At 37.0% G+C, this 19,550-nt stretch overlaps 3 protein-coding genes across 3 annotated transcripts; 1 reads left to right on the top strand and 2 right to left on the bottom strand.

Moving 5' to 3' along the window:
- Positions 1 to 1,813: 1,813 nt before the first annotated feature.
- EMB2004 (RNI-like superfamily protein) lies at positions 1,814 to 9,967 on the bottom strand. Its single transcript, XM_087330546.1, has 17 exons — positions 9,633 to 9,967; positions 7,131 to 7,313; positions 6,982 to 7,040; positions 6,755 to 6,892; positions 5,055 to 5,129; positions 4,889 to 4,972; positions 4,701 to 4,762; positions 4,543 to 4,612; positions 4,357 to 4,432; positions 4,031 to 4,161; positions 3,891 to 3,950; positions 3,713 to 3,787; positions 2,823 to 2,927; positions 2,648 to 2,743; positions 2,490 to 2,570; positions 2,280 to 2,381; positions 1,814 to 2,192 (listed from the first exon to the last, which is right to left on the bottom strand). The coding sequence occupies exons 1-17, from the start codon at positions 9,946 to 9,948 to the stop codon at positions 2,121 to 2,123; spliced, it is 1,785 nt and encodes a 594-aa protein (XP_087186672.1). The 5' UTR covers positions 9,949 to 9,967; the 3' UTR covers positions 1,814 to 2,120.
- A 1,082-nt stretch (positions 9,968 to 11,049) lies between these two features.
- LOC147855879 (Class II aaRS and biotin synthetases superfamily protein) lies at positions 11,050 to 16,441 on the top strand. Its single transcript, XM_087330294.1, has 12 exons — positions 11,050 to 11,257; positions 11,359 to 11,438; positions 12,365 to 12,457; positions 12,632 to 12,748; positions 13,152 to 13,339; positions 13,574 to 13,640; positions 13,971 to 14,093; positions 14,176 to 14,328; positions 14,421 to 14,705; positions 15,239 to 15,457; positions 15,542 to 15,635; positions 16,119 to 16,441. The coding sequence occupies exons 1-12, from the start codon at positions 11,116 to 11,118 to the stop codon at positions 16,181 to 16,183; spliced, it is 1,626 nt and encodes a 541-aa protein (XP_087186420.1). The 5' UTR covers positions 11,050 to 11,115; the 3' UTR covers positions 16,184 to 16,441.
- An 880-nt stretch (positions 16,442 to 17,321) lies between these two features.
- On the bottom strand, positions 17,322 to 18,523 carry LOC147855878 (uncharacterized). The gene has a single exon (XM_087330374.1). It carries the CDS (start codon positions 18,363 to 18,365, stop codon positions 17,559 to 17,561), a length of 807 nt encoding a protein of 268 aa, XP_087186500.1. The 5' UTR covers positions 18,366 to 18,523; the 3' UTR covers positions 17,322 to 17,558.
- Between the last annotated feature and the right edge of the window lie 1,027 nt (positions 18,524 to 19,550).

The following is a 19,550-nucleotide window of genomic DNA, read 5'->3' as shown; positions in this document are numbered from 1 at the left end:
AATTTCTCTAATTATAATGTGCTCTTTAATTGTATTGAGAGTCTAAAATAAAGAATGGTCCACTTCGGTTTTGAGAGTCTCAAATAGATTCTAGGAGTAGAGGATCATTAAATCTGCATTGGGAAATATATGAATGTGAAAGCAAAGCAAGGGAAGAATATTACATGCATTAGTATGGGATTCAATGCATGCACCAATGGTAGCAATAAAGACAAATTGAAAGGTAGGAATGATTACATCATTCATGGTGGGCAAAGTTCTCAAAAATCTCAGAAGTTAAAAGTTGAAAAAATCATAATAATTATATATTTATATATACTTTTTACAAGATGGTAAAACTATGTTGTGCGTATTGTGATTACAATGAATGATAGAGAGAGAGAGAGAGAGAGAGAGAGTATGCAAGTGAAAGGAGTGATCATTTACAATGCAACCTTGAGAAGCAAAAGGCATGCTAGTTACAAAGTGCATAGCTTCACAAGAGAGAATTTATATTAACTACTATAGGACACAATTGGCATACAAGATAATCATGCTTAAACAAAGTAAAACCTATAGGTTTTCTAAAGATCCATGATAATAATATTAATGCATGCGGTGGAACGATTTGGAAGTGGTTTACAAGATGGGTTGAGTATTGGTGAGGAAATATCAAATCTCATGTTGGCTTGTAGGTTGGAGTGAGGCCAAATGGAACTTCACTAGTATAAGTGTCCTCATGTGAATCAGCCATGACAAGCAGTGATCTCCATGAGCTAATGATGGTATGGCCTGTGTGCCTTGTATCATGATATTTGTAGTCTCCATTGTTGTCAATATTCCTCTACATGTGAATCCATGGAGGATATCAATGATGCAGAATTGTCATTGCATCCGATCTGCTAATGTAAGGGGTTGATTCCATATAAGGTTGACGCTCAAGCAAGATTTGACTAAAATGTTGTAGGCCATTCATCATTTGTTGAATGGTGGTGAAGTGTTCATGGAGAGTCACTCTTCTACATGATGTACTTTCAAGATAAAACTTGGCAGCGACACAAAATATTTTGGTTATAGGTATGAGAAATACTCGTCCTAGCTAATTCTTTTATGAGCATCATAGGGGATGTAGCTTTGTACTTAAATGCATCCAACCTATGAGCAGCCAATGATATGGGGTCTATGTTGTAAACTACCTTTATGAGAACAGGTTCCCTTGGTGTGATCAGATCGTTTGGATATAGAGCTCATAGCCCTTTCTGCAATAACTTGTTTAATTCATCATTTTAAAGCCACATATAATATCATATGGGCAGCTAGTTCTAGATGTCAGACCACTTATAGAACTATTCTTTCACTTGTGAATTCCATTTTGTTTTATGTTTTGAATGTCCTTAAAAGTAATTCTTTGAGAGACAGAGAGAGAGAGAGAGAGAGAGAGAGAGAGAGAGAGAGAGATGTATCACAGGAGGTCGATGGATGCTCTAGTGTTTATCTTTGTGTAGTAATAGGGAGAAGATGGATCGTCAAAGAAACATAAAGAAATAAATAAACAAAACATTGAATTTTGCAAGCTCAATGGTATTTCTCAAATAAGAGCATTAAAATATGAGTATTTTTGACATCAAAAATGGTATTTCTCAATCAAGAGTAGTAGTCAAAGGTTTCTTGATTTGAAATTTGCAATGACTGAATACTGATCATGTCTTCTGCGATGTAAATTTAGGATCTAGAGTTCTAAGCATCCTACCATTGGGTTGTTTAACTTACTAGTTTGGCATTCTCTTTACTGATGATTGCTTTGTAGAAAGAGAACAAGAGTAATGTATTGGAGGAGATAAAGAAAATAGATTTAAATAGGGAAGTTGTCCTCATAGATTAGCATCCCTTCAATATGAAGGTTGATGTGAAATCTTTCAAATTCTTTTTTTTTACAACAGTGGTAGGAAACTTATATTGATAGAATTGTTTTTCATATTTGTATGTATAATCAAATCTAGAGTCAAATATCAATGCCCATCATCGTCATCAAAATTCATCCCGTGTGCTCAAAAAAGCACAAAAAAACTTAACTCAAGCCTAGAGGCATTGAACCTTGTATCAATATAATGATTCCATGTATTGTTTTCAAGATTCCAATTTTAGAAGTAAATGTTTACCTCCTTCCCATCATTCATTTCCATCACATGATCTTTTGCTTCTGTTAAAGCAACCTGTTGGGGTAATGTTCCAGTCACTAACGTTGTTTTTTTCGTCTTGAAAAATGCTTCCATATATAAAAATCTTATTTATATACTCACCTGTCCATACTTCGTGAAGAAATTATTGGTAAGATTTAAAGAGGCTACCGCAGCATCAGGATTAGCTTTTAGAGCTTGTGCTAAAGCAAATGCTCCCTTATCCTGCAATACATAAAATGTGGCTTGATAAAGAGTTAATGCAATTCCATGAGCCAGATATATCATTAGTTCCTAGGACCATAGACTAGGACGTTGAAATGGATCATTTACCCGTATTTCGTTGAACCCAAGATCCAAGGAAGTGAGAGTTTCATTAACAACTTTTAAACTTCGTGCCAACGCAGTTGCACCCTGTCACAAGAATTTTGACTTACTGACCCTTCAAAACCGTACAAAGGTAACAAAAAAGAGACAGGGTTGTTACTTACATCATCTCCCAGGCTATTTGCACGCAAATCCAAGGTTGAGATGGTGCTGTTGTACTGCAAAGCTTCAGCAAGATATTGTGCACCTTTGACACCGATCTGCCAATTAACCATTTATATAAAAGTGAACTAGTCTCACAAACACAGCTTAAGCATTATATTCCAAGCTTTTATTTACCTGACACCATCCTAATCGAAGGGTTTGTACGTTTCCATGAAATTTGAAAAAATCTGCAAGAATCTTTGATCCATCAGGGCCAATAGGATTGTAACTCAGCTCCAGCTGCAAGTCAAATATTAGGAAACAGACACTCATAAATTACTCTGCAAAACGTACAGAGAATTGAGTATAAGATCCATGAGAAGGGTTAAGTTCTATGGCTACACATATGGACAAGAACGAGAACATCTACTATCAATAGGCATTCGATGATTCACAACAGTTGCTGACACAAGTCCCACAGTCACAGCAATGAGATTACAGTTACTTCGTGGTTGAAAGAAGACTACCCCAATACAGCAAAAGCGCCTTCTGTTCTCTGTCGTTCGGGACAATACGGAAACATGACCCCCTCTCTATGTTTATCATGTTCAGCAACAAGAACATCAGTATCCCACGTGACACCCATAGTAAGAGGAACTTGGGCCTTAATGATGTCAAATGTAAAATAAACTTGACAACACATCTTCACAGCCTATTGTGATCATTCATTACTAAATTGCAATTTTATTAGCTGTAATCTGCCATAACTTTTGTAAAATCAACCTGCACCTGGGTTAATTGAATGCATTATTTGGGCTCATCATTAGGTGATAGGTTTACCCCCCAAAAAACATTATATCTTAATGATCCGATCCCACTACAGCAGCCACAAGACTGGACACATGATTGACGGTACAAAGCCATTCAAGAATATGAGATCTTTAAGTACGTTATTCCTGATTCCTTGCACAAGAGAGGATATGATGTAGATGTCAGGCAAGTTTAAGTTTTATTCAGAATAAGTATTATCAGCACATACAAGCACACTATCATTCAGGTAGCATTAGAGAAATGCAGGAACATACAGTTGTGATGCTTGTGTTTTCCTTCATAGCATTGGCAATGTAACCTGTCCCCTCTGCATGTATATTATTCCCTCCCTGGAAGAAGTAAACATAGAATAAAAATTATATATTGAATGTCAACTTATTTACATACATAGCACCTTTAAACATCTCTTGCAATTAGCTTAGAGGCACCAACCAGATCTAACGTTGTCAGTGTATTGTTTCTTTTCAAAGCATCTGCAATACGTTGTGCTCCCTAAACACATGAAGGAACTATCATAGGAAGAGCTGGTGACAACTATAAGATGAAACACGATAACAGACTTGGTTTGATACCTCATCACCCATGTCATTCATGTAAACGTTTAACCATTGTAAAGTCTTCGATTTTTTTATAAAATTTGCCACATGTAAGGCACCTTTTGGCCCAATATCATTGTTTCCAATGTCAAGTGTAGTGATTTTTCCTGTAAAAAGCCAGACATTTCAATTAGAAATAAATGGTTGACCACCAAAAAGGAAAGCAATCCAATTTTAGCATGAATTTAAACTTCAATTTTTGTCCCCAAATTGACAGTCTACCTCGGAAAGGGTTTTGGATTTGAAATAGAAATAAATCAAACACAATTTCAAATTCACCATTTGCAAACTCAAATACATGCCTTTGTGAGACATTAGACCAGTCATCAATGTACGAGCCCCTTCATTTCCTATTCCATTTCCATGAAGGTGAATTTCCTGCATTACAGGGGTAATCTGGTTTTCAAACAACTCCAAATAATTCTTCTAATGCTAACTACGTATATATATTAGTTGCGTTAAAGTGGAGTCCAAAGAATATTGTTTACCCTTAAAGATTTATTCATTTCCAGACCTTTTGCAAGTGCCGAAGCTCCAAGAGGACCCCCATAATTCCCACTGTATAACATAAAAAACAGAGACAGTTAAAAAATTAATTACGAAAAATTATTTCAACAATGACAGAGTTCATCATCGTGTAACTCACTTCAGATGCAAAGACCGAAGGGTAGTATTTACAGTCAATGCTTCTGCTAAAGCGGCAAAACCCTACAAAGATTATAACAGAGACATTATGTGAAGGTACAATAAAAACTTCCAAAAACGGGCTCATATGAAACTTATAACAATACACAATAAAAACCAATAAACAAACACATGAAATTTCCAACTTACAGGGTATTCTATTGAATTGTTGTTAAGCTCTAATACAGATATATTCGAGTTCTTCTTTAGCATTTCAGCAAGTGCCTTAGCCCCCTGCATACACAAACATCAAATGAAAAACAGCTTCCTCTGCATTCTCAAACCAAAGTATCAATATTCATTAAACCTTACACACCTCATCTCCAATATTTGTACTGTTCAGCTGCAGTTTCTGAATTCCATGATTCCTCTCCAGCATAGCAGCAAGATCCTGGAAAAGCGGCCAAGCTGAACGACATGTTACTTTACTGCTACAATCCATGAGTCTTTGCAAGGCTAATATTTAGGACTTTTCTTACAGCTGGGAGTTTCTATATCTTAAAGAGAAAAAAACTAGGATCCAATGTAAAGGCCCAGTAGAGATCAACTTGTCTTGATATCTCTTGAAAAGAAAGTTCAATTTTGAGAATGATTGTAATCTTAGTGAGCATGAAGGACATATGCAGAGATCAGCAAATGTACCACTGAGATTTTAGCAATAAATCATCATGACATATGTATCATCCATATTGTGATCCTTGTCCAAATCTTCTATTTTCTAGCATAGTTTTTATCAGATCAATCAACTTTCTCACTCCCTCTCCCTCCCTCCCACAAGGCTTTCCGACATTCAAATGGAGTGTCTGAACAACACCAATTTGCAACTGAACATCGGAGGAGAGTAATAATTAATCCTTCCCTATATTAATTCAAAGCCCAATATGACTTGTTATAAATGTTGTTACAGAATGCACCATAATCAGAGGAAAACGTGTGTGAGCTCCAAATATTCACAAGATCTGCAAAGACCAAGTATCACACAGATCAGAATCGAATGATAACCAGACTGACCATATGCCAATCCCTGCCAGCCATGGCTCCTCTGGTCTACAGACACCATTTCATAGATCCGATGCAATGTCTTTTTGCCTAATTTCATGAGGTTCACGGATCAAGTAAACAATAAACTAAAACAAAATAAATAGAAGTAAAAGCATTACTAAACAACGTAATAAAATCAAACAAAATAACTCCCCCTGGTGACATACCCTCTTATTGAAATAATGCAAAGAGCATCCCATGTGTGCCTACAATATATGCTAAAGGATAACATTTGGCAATAGTATACAACTCACTCTTTGTGCTATCACATGAATTTGTATTGCCAGTTTGAGCTGAGACTATATTCATGTTTCTGGAAAATAGCATTGCCAAAAATGTGGACAACCCACGTGTATAGCATCGATTCTGTATGGAAAAACCTTTATCGATGGCCCTTTCTTGAGCAACCAAAGTATGCTCTAGAAGCAAGCTTGATTAAGCTTAATTACATGACAATGAGTACCCATTGAAAGGCCTCCAAGTAAAGTTGTAAAAGCTGAGGTGAATCAGCTAATTCGGCCTCTTCCATCCACTTTGCATCCATCTGTAAATAGTTCTTAAACTTATGCCTTATAAATTTCCCCTTCACTTTTCTTTCTTTCTGTGCCAAAACCTGTTCCGAATAAGAATTTCTTCAAATTCTTCCACTGCACGTTGTTCCTCAAATCGCATATCCTTTGGTACGTTGCCCGCAAAAATCCCAAAGAAGGCTCACATGAATGCATTATGTATGCTCTAACCTTCAAGTAGTCTCACCCATTAGTTTACATCACTTACTTTCCCTGACATGACAACTAAAGATTTTGTCAAATACTTCATTCATAACGTGGGCTAGATGCTACGGCATCCCTTCCCACATTCATTTGTATGCAAAAATAAGTGAAGGGTTCATGTATCAAGGACAATAATGCAAATAACCCAATCCATATCAACTTTCTAAACACTAAAATATTTTCCAGAGAGATAAAAATTTACCTTTGCTCCATCATCCCCGAAGCTATTTCCAGAAAAATTGAGGGTTTTCATGAATGTGTTTGTTGGTAAAACATCTGACAGAGCTTTCACCCCAATCTCTGTTATCCCATTGGCAGAGAAGTCAACTACTTCTGCATTCTGATCCACCACCATGTCACATGTTAAAATATTCTTATCTTTTAGAAAATGAAATAAACAAAGATATGTTTTATCAATACTTCCTCAACCTTATTAAAAGCCAAACTTTCTGCCAAAAAAATAAAGCCCTCATCTCCAAAGTTTCTTCCTGTAATAAAAAATTGATTATATGAATAGACTCATTCCTTTTCAGTTATATTTTTCAAGAAAATTATTGAACATGCATATGAATGCATACCACTCATATCTATGTTCCGGAAGGTTCGAAGCTCCTTAGCAAATTCATTCAGGCGAGCTACTGATTCTCTTCGAAATTTCTTGTCTGAACTGCCCCAAACAGAACTTGAACTTGTACCACCACTTAGTGATGTCAACTTGGCCTCTGACATGGGTCTCTCTCTTCCCATCCATTTAACCAGAGCTGTCACACAAGAAACGATCAACATTTATGATAGGTTTCCATATTACTGTGAAAAGTAAAGAAAGTAAGTAATGTTACTGTCTACAAAAGGCCAAAATGACACATAAGGCCAAACCATTTTATAACGTATAAAACTGAGGTAACTGCATCTCCTTGCAAATATGATAGACAGTCTATAGATAAATTGGTGTGTCATCAGTATACCCCTCATTGGGTATTCAAGTTCAAAAGGGTTACAAAATTATGACCTACAACCTACAATGGAAACGATGACTTTTATCTACGGCGTGCTCTATTGTGTGTTGATCTCCGTGGAGTATTTCTACTTATGAAGCACAATCTAATTTTGTAACCATAGGTCAAAATTGGCTTCTTTATGGACGATAAAAATTCTAATTCTAATTCTAATCCAAGGACCTCCGAAGAATGAGCCCCTTCAACACAAATACGAGATACATCCTGTTGATCACCAAAATAATAATTAACACTGTTTATTGTGATCGTCTTGCAGTGATTACTGTGTATCTAATTAATCCAACCATGGAATTAATCACTAAATTGTCAGTGTTGCGTCCACAGGGTTTTGGTGACAGACAGAATTGTTACATGCATTGCATAACAAGCTGATATGACCGTGATATAGTATTACAGCTCATTCATTGCACAATGTAAGCAGGCAAGAGATTTGTTAAAAGAATAATGAAGCATTTGCATTTGCCCTCCAAAGTAGAGGTGGAATCATCTTGCTCGCCATTACTTGAAAGAATGTAATATGTTACAACCATGAATAATTACTCTATAATGGATTTTCTGTCAATATCTCTCCTGCACTGAGCTTCATAATGGATGTCATAAATGTCATACGTGGTCTTCTACATTCTGCTACTAAAACACCAATGCCACCTTCCATAGATATGGTTACACTACTGACATACACATTTATTCATGTAACAAAGGAACATCAGACTTCGAAAGATATTTTTCATGTCTCTTAGAATCCTCCACATGCATAATCCTTCATGGACACTACTAATGATCAATGTCATAGATCTGACTTTGCAATACAATGCGCATGCTTCCTTACGAGAATCATTATACTAGAAATTTGAAAGCACATAAACACTTCAGTAAACGTGGTTATGATGCTAAAACATGCATTCATCAGTATGAAAAAAGATCGTACGGGACATTGAAACCTGGGTCTTGTGCCTCTGATTCTTCATATGCATGATGCACTTATATATGTTTGGCATATTGCTAAGACAAGCACATGACATAGATTCAACTCAAATACCAAATTTCTGAGCTTGGTTCAAATGGCCACTTCTATTGGCATGATTATAGTGCTAAAACTTGCACTCAACCATACAAAAGGGATTCTGTAGGGCTTAAAAGCCATTCTCTACGACTCTTATCCTCCATGTGCATTCTGCTGATTACCACTTCCATGGATCTGGTTATACTGCTAAAACATGCATCTGTCCATAAAGGAAAAGATTGTGCGGGAATTGAGAAACTGTTTTCCATTTCTATGATCCTCTGTATGCATAATGTGAATGGCCACTTACATAGACGCATTTATACTCCTGAAACATGCTTTCACTCACCCAAGAAAAATAGCATTGGACTTTGAGAGCTGTTTTAGATGTCTCTAATCCTTCATATGCATAATAATTTCATGAAGATCCAAATGACTGTTTCCATACATCTAGTTATAAAACACACATTCGTCCATGCAAAATTAATTATATGGCATTTTGATAAGGATATTTTTTTATGTCTCTGATCACCTATATGTATAATCCATAACGCTGATGAACATTTACACAAACATGGTTATAAATTATAATACTAAAACATGCATTAAGTCATGTAATAAAGCATACTATCTGCAGAAAAACATGCCACGGATCTTCCACGTACATAATCCAAATGAGCACTTCCATAGACATGGTCATGCTCCTAAAACATGCATTCATTCATATAACGAAGTATTCTATCAATATATGAAATATATGATCTATATGCAGGATGTTTCACCACAAATTAATAAAATAAACAGAAGAAAACGATTCATTTTATGTTTAACCTATTGCGTGCCTGATCCTCTGTAGTCATAATGCCACATAGTAACTAGAATAAATAAATAAAATAGTTTAGGTTTAACGCACTATATCCCTAATCCTCCGTATGAATACTACTTCAGGCCATGTTTAGATTGAAGGCTTGAGTTTACATGTACATTTAACAGACTATGCCTTTGACTATCGTCAATTAACAAAAACATCAGAAAATGTTTAGTTTCAGGTTTAGTATTACCATATGCAACACCAACAAAGACACCAGCGCCAAGGAGAGGCAAGATCAACTCGGAACTTCGTTGTTGAGTGTGTGGAATATTCTGCTCTTCTGTGGAACTGTATACATTGCGATTACCTGAAACTGAGCGAGGACGTCTAGTATTCTGACCAGGCCTAGATGATGATGAACGTTCGAGAGCTCCTCTGACAGAGAGAATTCTGGACTTTCTCTTCTTCTGCGCAGAGACAGTGATAGCGTCGCTATTAGTTATGTCGACCTTTGGAAGCTTAGAGTTGCAGTCTGACCACGAAAGCGAGGCGAGCTGAGACTCCATTGCTTCTCTCTCTGTGTGTTTTGTGTGTGTCTCTTGTGTCTATAGATGATGGATGATGAGATGATGAGTCTTCTCTTTTTCTGCATAAAACCCCAAAAGTCCTCCTCTTCGTAACTAATACATACTATGTACTCTCTCTCTCTAAGCTAATGGACTACATACATACTTTACTATTACTACAGTCTACTACTAATAACTACTACTATTTATTGGGAGGAATGGGGGTTGGGGAGAGTTTGATGGATGAGGCTTCGACATGAAGTCATTTTATGAGCGCATTCATTCATATCCGATTGTACATACCAAAACATACACATATATGTATACATATGTATGTATATAAAAGTTGGCTCAATTACGATACTAACAATAACAAAACACTTTTGTTTTGTAGGTAAACCCTGAATGCTCACAAGTCTAGCCCACATACATGATAGTTTGTAGGCTCGATTGATGAGGTTCTCAAAACTCCGACATTTTTGTTGTAGCATCTAGTTAAGTAGTACAAGCATAATAGTGTTCACCTCCACATGGTTGTCTCTCAATTGATCCAATTTCTATTTCAATGTGTAGGGGTTAGTGCACATGTCTTTGTGATGCGCTACATCCTCTTAGCCATATACCCGAGTGTCTTATGTGTGAGTTTGGGCTTTAGCCAACACCACACTATGTAGTTTTCCCATGTCAAGAATGAACACGATTACAATAATACTCAAACTACGACTTTGTGCCGGCTCGCTCTGCATTTCATGCAATGGTTTTTCGAATGTGGTTGAGTAAAATATTGTCTCATGCTCTATCGTCCCCTTTATGTTACGATTCCATAGCACTAAGGACCAATGTTAAAAAGGAGGCTAAGACTAATGGATTTAGGTTAGGGTAGGAATACATATTGGGAGAACACTCACGTAAGAACATATGGGTTTGTTTGGTCGTAGTGTTGTTGTACATAAATATGTATCATGTATGTATGTATGTATGTACTTAGAAGAAAGGGTAGAACTTAGAAGTATATACATAGTATAAAAGTTATAACATAATAACATACACGGAGCAGCAGAAGAACCCTAGGAACCTTCTCTTCTTCTTCTTTCTTCTTCTTTCTTCTTCACTACTGAAGAAGCTTCATCGGGCCGAACGCACAGTGGATCCCCGCCTGCAACAAACATGAGCAGCTCTTCCGACGCTGACCTGGCCTCCGTGTTAAATGGCGTGGCTCTGAGTGCAGAGGCTAACAAGACCGAGAAACCGAAGAAACCCGAGAAACCTAAGAAACCTCCGAAAGAGAAGAAAGAAGTTGCCCACGGAGGTGAGCACAATTCTTCCTTCCCTCAAGATTTTCGTCCTTCTTCTTTCACTTCTTATCTTGTTGCCGCACTTCATGGATTTCGTAGATGAATGCTTGTGTAGGAAAAGAAGTAAAGAAAGAAACAAAGCTTGGCTTGTCAGAGAAGAAAAATGAAGAATCATTCGGTAACTGGTATCAGGAGGTAATGTCAGTGATTTTTTTTTAAGGTGTCTGGAAGATTGGCATGGATTTTAGAAGAAGTTTGCTCTAGGAGGCATGACAGATTTTGTTTTTAATGTATTTGAGACAGAGAGATGGAGTGTGGAAATTTGATCCAACCCATAAAGAACATAGCTCAGACAAGTATCTTCATTGTGGATGGATATTTCTCTGCATATTCTGAACATTGAGATTTTTATTGGAAGGAGTGATCTGAATAGCTTAATAATATAGAAAATTTGAATAACTTGGTTGTAACTTGATGTATCTTAAAGGTTGCAATGGATTTATGAAGAAATGACTGAACTTGCTGATGTAATAGATCAATTGGATGGATACCTACACAGTTTCTTTCTTAACATGTTTTAAAGATCAAGATGGATTTTGAAAGAAATATGGTACCAGAAGGTATTATTATGTCATTCCCGATGTATTTGAAAGATCAAGGTATCCATTATGGATGAGATGATCCAGCATGGTAATAGAATATATTATCTCAAACTTCAGTTTCAACTACCTGCCACCTAGTCTTTCCTCATGTGTACGAAACATTGAGATAAATTTTGAAAGGAATCATCCAACTTGCTAGTACAATAGCTCAGATGAGTAATTTTGTTGAGTCTGTCAGTAACTTACTTATAGCATGAAGATAGAGTTTGTAAGAATTGACTCAGCATGCCAATATCATATACCATAGATGAGCATACATGATCTATATTCATGTGTGAGCGCTCTTCAGTTTGTGCTAGAGATCGTTTTCCTTTATTTGCTCGTGAGTCCTATTCTCTCTATATAAGGCATTGGATTTTCATTGGAAAATTTCCTGTCTCAATTCATGCACTTTTAACATGTGAACTAACAATTCATTGTCTGTTTACCTATTTTTTTATTCTTCTTAATAATCTGTAGGTTCTTACTAAGAGTGGAATGATCGAATACTATGATGTGTCAGGATGCTACATTCTACGACCTTGGTCATATGCAATATGGGAGATCTTAAAGGTTTCCAAACATTTTATGTTCTGATAATCTAGTGCAAATCTTAAATCTTCAAGAAACAACAAATTAATGTATGTGTAAAGAAATAGTGTTTATAATTTGAACAAAGATTCAGTGATTTTAATAGCAATGCCTTCACAATGGACCCTATTTTGAGCCACTCCTTCCGCTTAACAGGATTTCTTTGATTCGGAAATTAAAAAGATAGGGATTCAGAATGCTTATTTTCCGCTATTCATTTCAGAAGCAGCATTGACAAAAGAGAAAGACCATATTGAAGGGTTTGCACCAGAGGTATGTATGAAACAAAGAGAGCATATATAACATCTATATTCTCTTACATCATTTCGGTTTTATTTGTTGTGAATTGGCTATATGAGTTTCCCCAAAATGTTCACATCATGTAACAGTTCATTTGTCAAGACCAAACTTATCTATAATCGATCTAATGATGTTGAGAGCAGTCATCATAATTTTTCCGCCATTCTGCTCAAAGAGAGAAAATTCATGATCTCAAAGGATGTAGATTTTTGTGGAAGATGTCTGAAATTTGCATGGCTAAATGTATACATTTTTCTATTTGCACTCTTTCTTTTATTAGCATCTGAGCCTGCTAAGCTGTTTCCCAGCCAGATTCCTGAAGGTTAGAGATACCATTGTTTCTACTCATGGATCACCTTTTGTTTTTCTCTCTCAGGTTGCGTGGGTCACAAAGTCTGGAAACACTGAACTAGAAGCACCGATTGCGATTCGGCCCACTAGTGAAACTGTGATGTATCCATTCTTTGCAAAATGGATCAGGGGGCATAGAGATCTTCCTCTGCGTTTAAATCAGTGGTGCAATGTTGTGCGTTGGGAATTCAAGCATCCAACTCCATTTATAAGGTTTGATGTGGATATCTATAAATTTGAAGCAGTGTAATATATTGAGCTCCTATAGCACTATGTCTTATGTATGTCATCTGGGTAATGTACGCTATCTTTCAACATGGTGGTTAATGCGCTAGTAAAATTTATCTAGAGCATTTGGCTTTTATTGTGGGAAACCCACGATTAGATATTATCAAGTTGTCTTCCAAATCTATTTTCATATGTTTATCAGTGGTTGCATATCTTTAGGAGTCGTGAATTTCTATGGCAAGAGGGGCACACAGCATTTGCAACGAAGCCAGAGGCAGATGCAGAGGTATATGTTTGATAATAAAATATGCTTGTTTGTGCATGTGTAGATTTGGGCCAGAAATGACATATCTGAGTGTCCTGGCCCTGAATACCTCTTGCAATGTTGGAATTGCCTCTGAAACAGTGCAAAGGGAATGCCCTTTTTAAATAAATTTTTTTTCTGTTTGGGCATTATTTAGAAAAATGCACACAACTTTTCCGTTATGGAGAATAAACTCACATTGTCATAATTTTATGAGCGATGCCTACTTAATAATATAAATTAGCATGCAATGTCGAGACATATAAATGTTTTCGAAAATGCTCATGATTTTGCAATGCCTTGTTTTCGAAGGTCCAAACTATACTCGAACTTTATAGAAGAGTATATGAAGATTATTTGGCTGTACCAGTTATCAAAGGGGTCAAGAGTGAACTTGAGAAGTTTGCTGGTGGTCTTTACACTACTACAGTGGAGGTATCTATTGTGAATAATTCTTTTTCTGGTCTCCTCTTTGATTGCAGAGTTAAGTGCTCAAATGATATAGTAATTTACGCAGGCCTTTATTCCAACCACAGGCCGTGGTATTCAAGGAGCAACCTCTCATTGCCTTGGCCAGAATTTCTCCAAAATGTTTGAAATCAAGTTCGAAGATGATAAAGGTGAAAAATCAATGGTTTGGCAGAATTCGTGGGGCTTCACAACTCGAGTGGTAAGGCTTTTCTTCCAAGAAAAAACTTCCACATGTTCTTATTTCTATTGTGGAGTATGTATTTGTAATTGTACTTTTTTCCTCATTGCTAGATTGGTGTAATGGTGATGATTCATGGAGATGAGAAAGGTTTGGTTTTGCCTCCTCGAGTGGCAACAACACAGGTGGTTATCATACCAGTTCCATACAAGGATGTAGATTCCACTGCAATGTTGAATGCTTGCCGCAAAGTAGCAGAAACACTAGAGGCTTCAGGTTTACGAGTTAAGGAAGATACACGAGACAATTATCCACCAGGGTGGAAATATTCCGATTGGGAACTAAAAGGAGTTCCTCTTCGAATTGAGATTGGTCCCAAAGATGTTGAAAAGAATCAGGTATGGGTGGCATATGATTATTATGAGCAAATGCCACGTTAGTTTACCAGAACATCTAAAATGTGACAAATCTATCAAATTCCTGTAGTGCTAGAGTATTTTAGATGATAATTTAATAGGGAAAGTTTGCAAAATGCCGCACAAAAGAAATATTGATCCCTGATATCTGACTGGAAAACTAATTTTTATAATCACGTAATAATTACGATATTATGCTTAGCAACGAATCATCAGAATTCAACAAGCTATAAGATGCAACATTCTGAGAAATAAATAATGATCAATGTGTAGCTAATAAGATAGGTTAACGTTCATTTGAATTTTAACCCTGTAAACTAAAAAATATGCGTAGTTACTCTTTAAATGATCAGAAATGAATTATTTTCCCCTCTTTTGTCTGTGGAATTATTGTACCTTATAGTGACATAATAATAATTTTACCTATTATTAGATGGTTCGAGTCAATTTGTGACAAAAAAAATATTTTGGAAATATGAACTAGTCAATTCGTGACTAAAAAAGTGTGTGTTCAGGTGAGAATGGTTCGAAGAGATAATTTTGAGAAAGAGGATGTGCCTGTACAAGATGTAGCGACAAGAGCTTTGGAATTGCTGGATGATATTCAGAAGAGCCTCTTTCAGAAGGCCAAGAAAGAAAGGGATGAATGTATAAAAAAAGTATTGACATGGGACGAGTTTATCCTAGCACTGAATGATAAGAAGATGGTTTTGGCCCCCTGGTGTGATGAAGTGGTATGGGAAACTTTTAATGAAATCTTTACTCTAAATTTTGGGCTAAACCATGAAAAGACATGAGAAGTATTGTTGGAATTGTAGGATGCTGAAGAGGATGTGAAGGCACGAACAAGAGGAGATGCAGGAGCTGCAAAGACATTATGCATGCCATATGATCAGCCTGAACTCCCTGAGGGTAATTATTTTGTTTGCTATTTTAGTGCAGTTATTATATTGAGTTCTTAAAAGTAAATTGTGTCTTTTTTCATTGTTTTATTGCAATTACTCAAATCTCAAACAAAATTTCAATTATGGAATCCTTCATCCCACTCAAATCTCAAACAAAATTTCAAAATTTCCTCACTATTTAGTCTAATTTCAAAATTTCCTCACTATTTCAAAATTTCGAGCTCTTAAAATCCAAGTAAAATTTCCATTTATTGCCATTACCTTCTATGAGTGCATTAATCCAAGATAACTTCAGATTGTTTGTCAGTATTTTGCCCCTTTTAAGCTTTTATTATATATTCGGCATTTTCATCATTACTTTTGTGCAGTTTAACTTTTGCTTCATCCCTAAAATATTTCAGCATTTTACTTACTATTTGATAGTTAAATTTTCTTTTTGGACCCTTATAAGACATACAAATAAATTTGGAGCACATTGTCTTTACTTCAGGTACCTTGTGCTTCGCTTCTGGAAAACCGGCGAAACGCTGGGCACTGTGGGGTAGGAGTTATTGAGGGTATTACTTTTATTATTAATTTCAATGCAACCAAGTTACAACTGGGTTCATTGCCTCAAACAGGTTCTGAGGGGCACAATTTTCTTCTGATTATTTGAGTTATCACTTTTGAGATATAAGCCAATATTTTCTTGGCATTGGTGATCTTATGAACACTTTTACAGAATTTGTTTCATTTTGAGTTACTGACAAGCTTATCATTGCAGTAGATGTATTTTAAAATGTTAATGAATGAAGTCGAGCCATCATAAATCCATCATCTTATGCAAATTACTTTCTGCGTGTTTTCTATTACCTGTATGTGGATGCGAATTTGCAGAGTCCACATTTGGACTTAAGAGGATCTTGAGGATTCTACTAGTTTTATTCATGGGTATATTTTTTAATGATTTGATGAAGTAGAGCTAATTTCATATAGCATGTCTGCTTAGGCAACTGTAGGAAAAATCAAAACCTTTTTTAGGGCCATAAGTGCAGTCTCAACACTGATGTTCCTTGTCTCATTGTGGTGCACAGCTAAATTCTTGATTTCTTTAAGTATTACTATGTCTTTTTTGTTGATAAAAGTGCACCAAATACTCTATACTATACTATATTTTCTGTGCAGGCTGCAGCTAAATTCTTAATTGTTGAATGATTACCAACTAGTCTTTGTTGTTGACGAAAGAACACCAAACACTCTATATTCTCTCTCAATATATACTGGTGGTTTTGTGGAGAATTTCTGATTTTGTAAATTCCAAACATGGTGGTGGTTTGTCCCACATATTGATGTAACATTGGATATCTAAAAGTAGCGGTTTTTAATAGACCTATTTGATGTTAAATTTTCAAGAAGGGTTTATAAAAGTCATTTGTTTACTTTCCAACCTCCATTATGTAAAGGGCTGAAATTCAATGGAAATAATGTGATCATTGTCCAAAGCGATGACACGACGAAATATAGGGCTGGTATGTGGGCTAGCGAAATCTCGTGCCACAAGTGGCTAATGAGTTGTATTATGGTGTATAAGAAACTTAAGTACATGTAAATTTACAAAGATTATTGTTTCATGTTCATGGCGATGCATAAAAACCTTAAATACATATAACACACTTGATGATTTTTTAATGTTAACGTGTAGCCCAAAGGAGAATACAATGAAGATGTATTTGGATATTCCAGACTGTATTCAATCAACCTTTCCATCCAGGATTTTACAAAATGCCAAAGGGTTGATAATATACTATATCGTTAGAAGAGGTGGGATGAGTTAATTAACCTAGAAAGTTCCTAGGGCTGGGACATGATGATCCATCATTGGGAAACGTTTGGGGGGGTTGAAAATATGAGAGTAGGTCAGGTAATGCAAATGCATTGGCCTTGGAATGAATCATGATGATGTTGTTTGTTGTGAGCAAGAAGAAGAAGTTGTGTGGGTGGTGGGAGAGGCGAAGTTTAGCTTGGCTTTTGGGCCCCTAATGGAGAGGGCAGCTATGTCATAGGCGCGGGCGGCACCCTCGGCGGTGTCGAAAGTGCCGAGCCATAGGCGGACGCCCTTGCGTGGGTCCCGAATCTCCGCCGCAAACTTCCCCCATGGCCTCACTCGTATACCTCGATATGGGAACTTCCGCTGCCTCTTTTCCATTCCATCCTTCTCTTCCTCCTCACCTCCTCCACCGCTTCGGCTACGTGAAGCCTTCCCACTCATAGCACCAGAAGAGGAGGAGGTAAAAGGGGTGTTTCGATTTATACGATTCTCTGAATCAAAGGAAGACGCTGTCACACGAATCGGAAGATCGTCTATAGCACTGGAAGAGGAGCTCGAGGTTGCAGGAGTTTCCATAGTTATAGCATCCTGGATATGGCTGCTGGTAGAAGAAGGGTTGGAAGTGCGAGAAAAAGAAGCCACGGCACTTGTCACATCATTTGAAGCAGCGGAAGGAGAGTTTACGGGGTCTGTAGCTTTGATAGGTTTCATGGCATCTTTTGCAGAATAAGTAATTATATCCGAGCAACTCGGATTTATGGCATTTACAACCACATCTGTGGGATTCTTCTTCGCAGCACCGGCACCGGCACCGGCAGAGGCAGAGGCAGAGAAAAACGGATTAGAGGAAGAAGCGCCGCGCAAGGAATGTGTGAAGTAATGGCCATTGCACCAGAATTCAGGCCCGTCATCATCTTGCTCTTGTTTCATGGCTGCTGTAACTCTGTTTTGTTTGCATCGCCTGAACAACAGAACCAAACCAGATAGATAGGAGTAGTAGTTTGATAATTGATTTACATACTTGCACAGCAATTGAGCATTTCTAAATTTTGGTGTTTAAAGAAAGTAAGCTATTAAATATGTATGTATGTATGTATGTATGTATTGAAGAAGCACTTTTCCGCCCCCTGTCTATGCATATATATATATGCATATGCATATTACCGCCCCCAGGAAAGGGAAAGGGAAAAGGCAGGCGCCCATTGGATGTCAAAACTAGTGAAGTCAGCAAAGTTAAGAGGGGTGGGGGTGGGGGTAGGGTTCTCTCTTTATCTTTATCTTAAGTTACGTGTCTGTCTGCCAATCGTTTTATGGGTCACGGGTGCGTGGAAAAAACAAAAAAAGAAACACAAACGAGTGCGCGCACGCACCACTAGAAGAACTTCATCCTTGCTCTTCACAAATGCCGTTCATTTCTTACTTTAATTTCTTGAGCTTGTCCTCCTATGTCTCGTCATTTAATTGGGTAACAGTTTGGCTTGAGCCACAATCGTTTGGCAAGTAAAATGACATATTGTTGGTGGCTATATGTTGGTCACCACCACAATAGAATTCATGGAGTCCTCCTATCCCATTAAACTTGTGGGCATTGTGTGAACGTGTGTGTGTGTGTGTGTGTATATATATATATATATGCATGCCCAATCGTCTGTTTCTTCTTGTTGCAGATGAGGCGGTCAACGTTGAGCCTCCTTGTAACCTTCCTTCCACTACTCAAACATAGGCCCAACTAAGGTTTGGCTACTCAAACATAAGGGTGGCACTCCCTTTAATGTGTTTGTTTTCACACTCAAAACACACATGTACATACATACACACTACTCCCTCCCCCTATAATATCAAAGAAAACGGACACACATAAATATATGTAAAAAGTGTGTGCAAGCATATAAACCACAAGCAAAGATTTGCACATAAAGAAAAAAATTGTCATGTATGCAATTCTACATTTATACCCATTCACACACACAAACACACTCACTCACTCAAAAACACATGCACGTAAAAGTACTTAGAAACACACCCACCAAATTTAGCACACCATTACACCCACATACTTATTCATACATATTTGTGCATTACATACAACTCACACACTTATATACATGTACATGC

This window comes from Azolla caroliniana, unplaced genomic scaffold (assembly GCF_043228905.1).
Source record: "Azolla caroliniana isolate FFs.n. ecotype wild unplaced genomic scaffold, voAzoCaro1.0.p SCAF_14, whole genome shotgun sequence".
In the NCBI taxonomy this organism is placed as follows: domain Eukaryota; kingdom Viridiplantae; phylum Streptophyta; class Polypodiopsida; order Salviniales; family Salviniaceae; genus Azolla; species Azolla caroliniana.
This window is presented reverse-complemented; position numbering and strand designations above follow the sequence as displayed.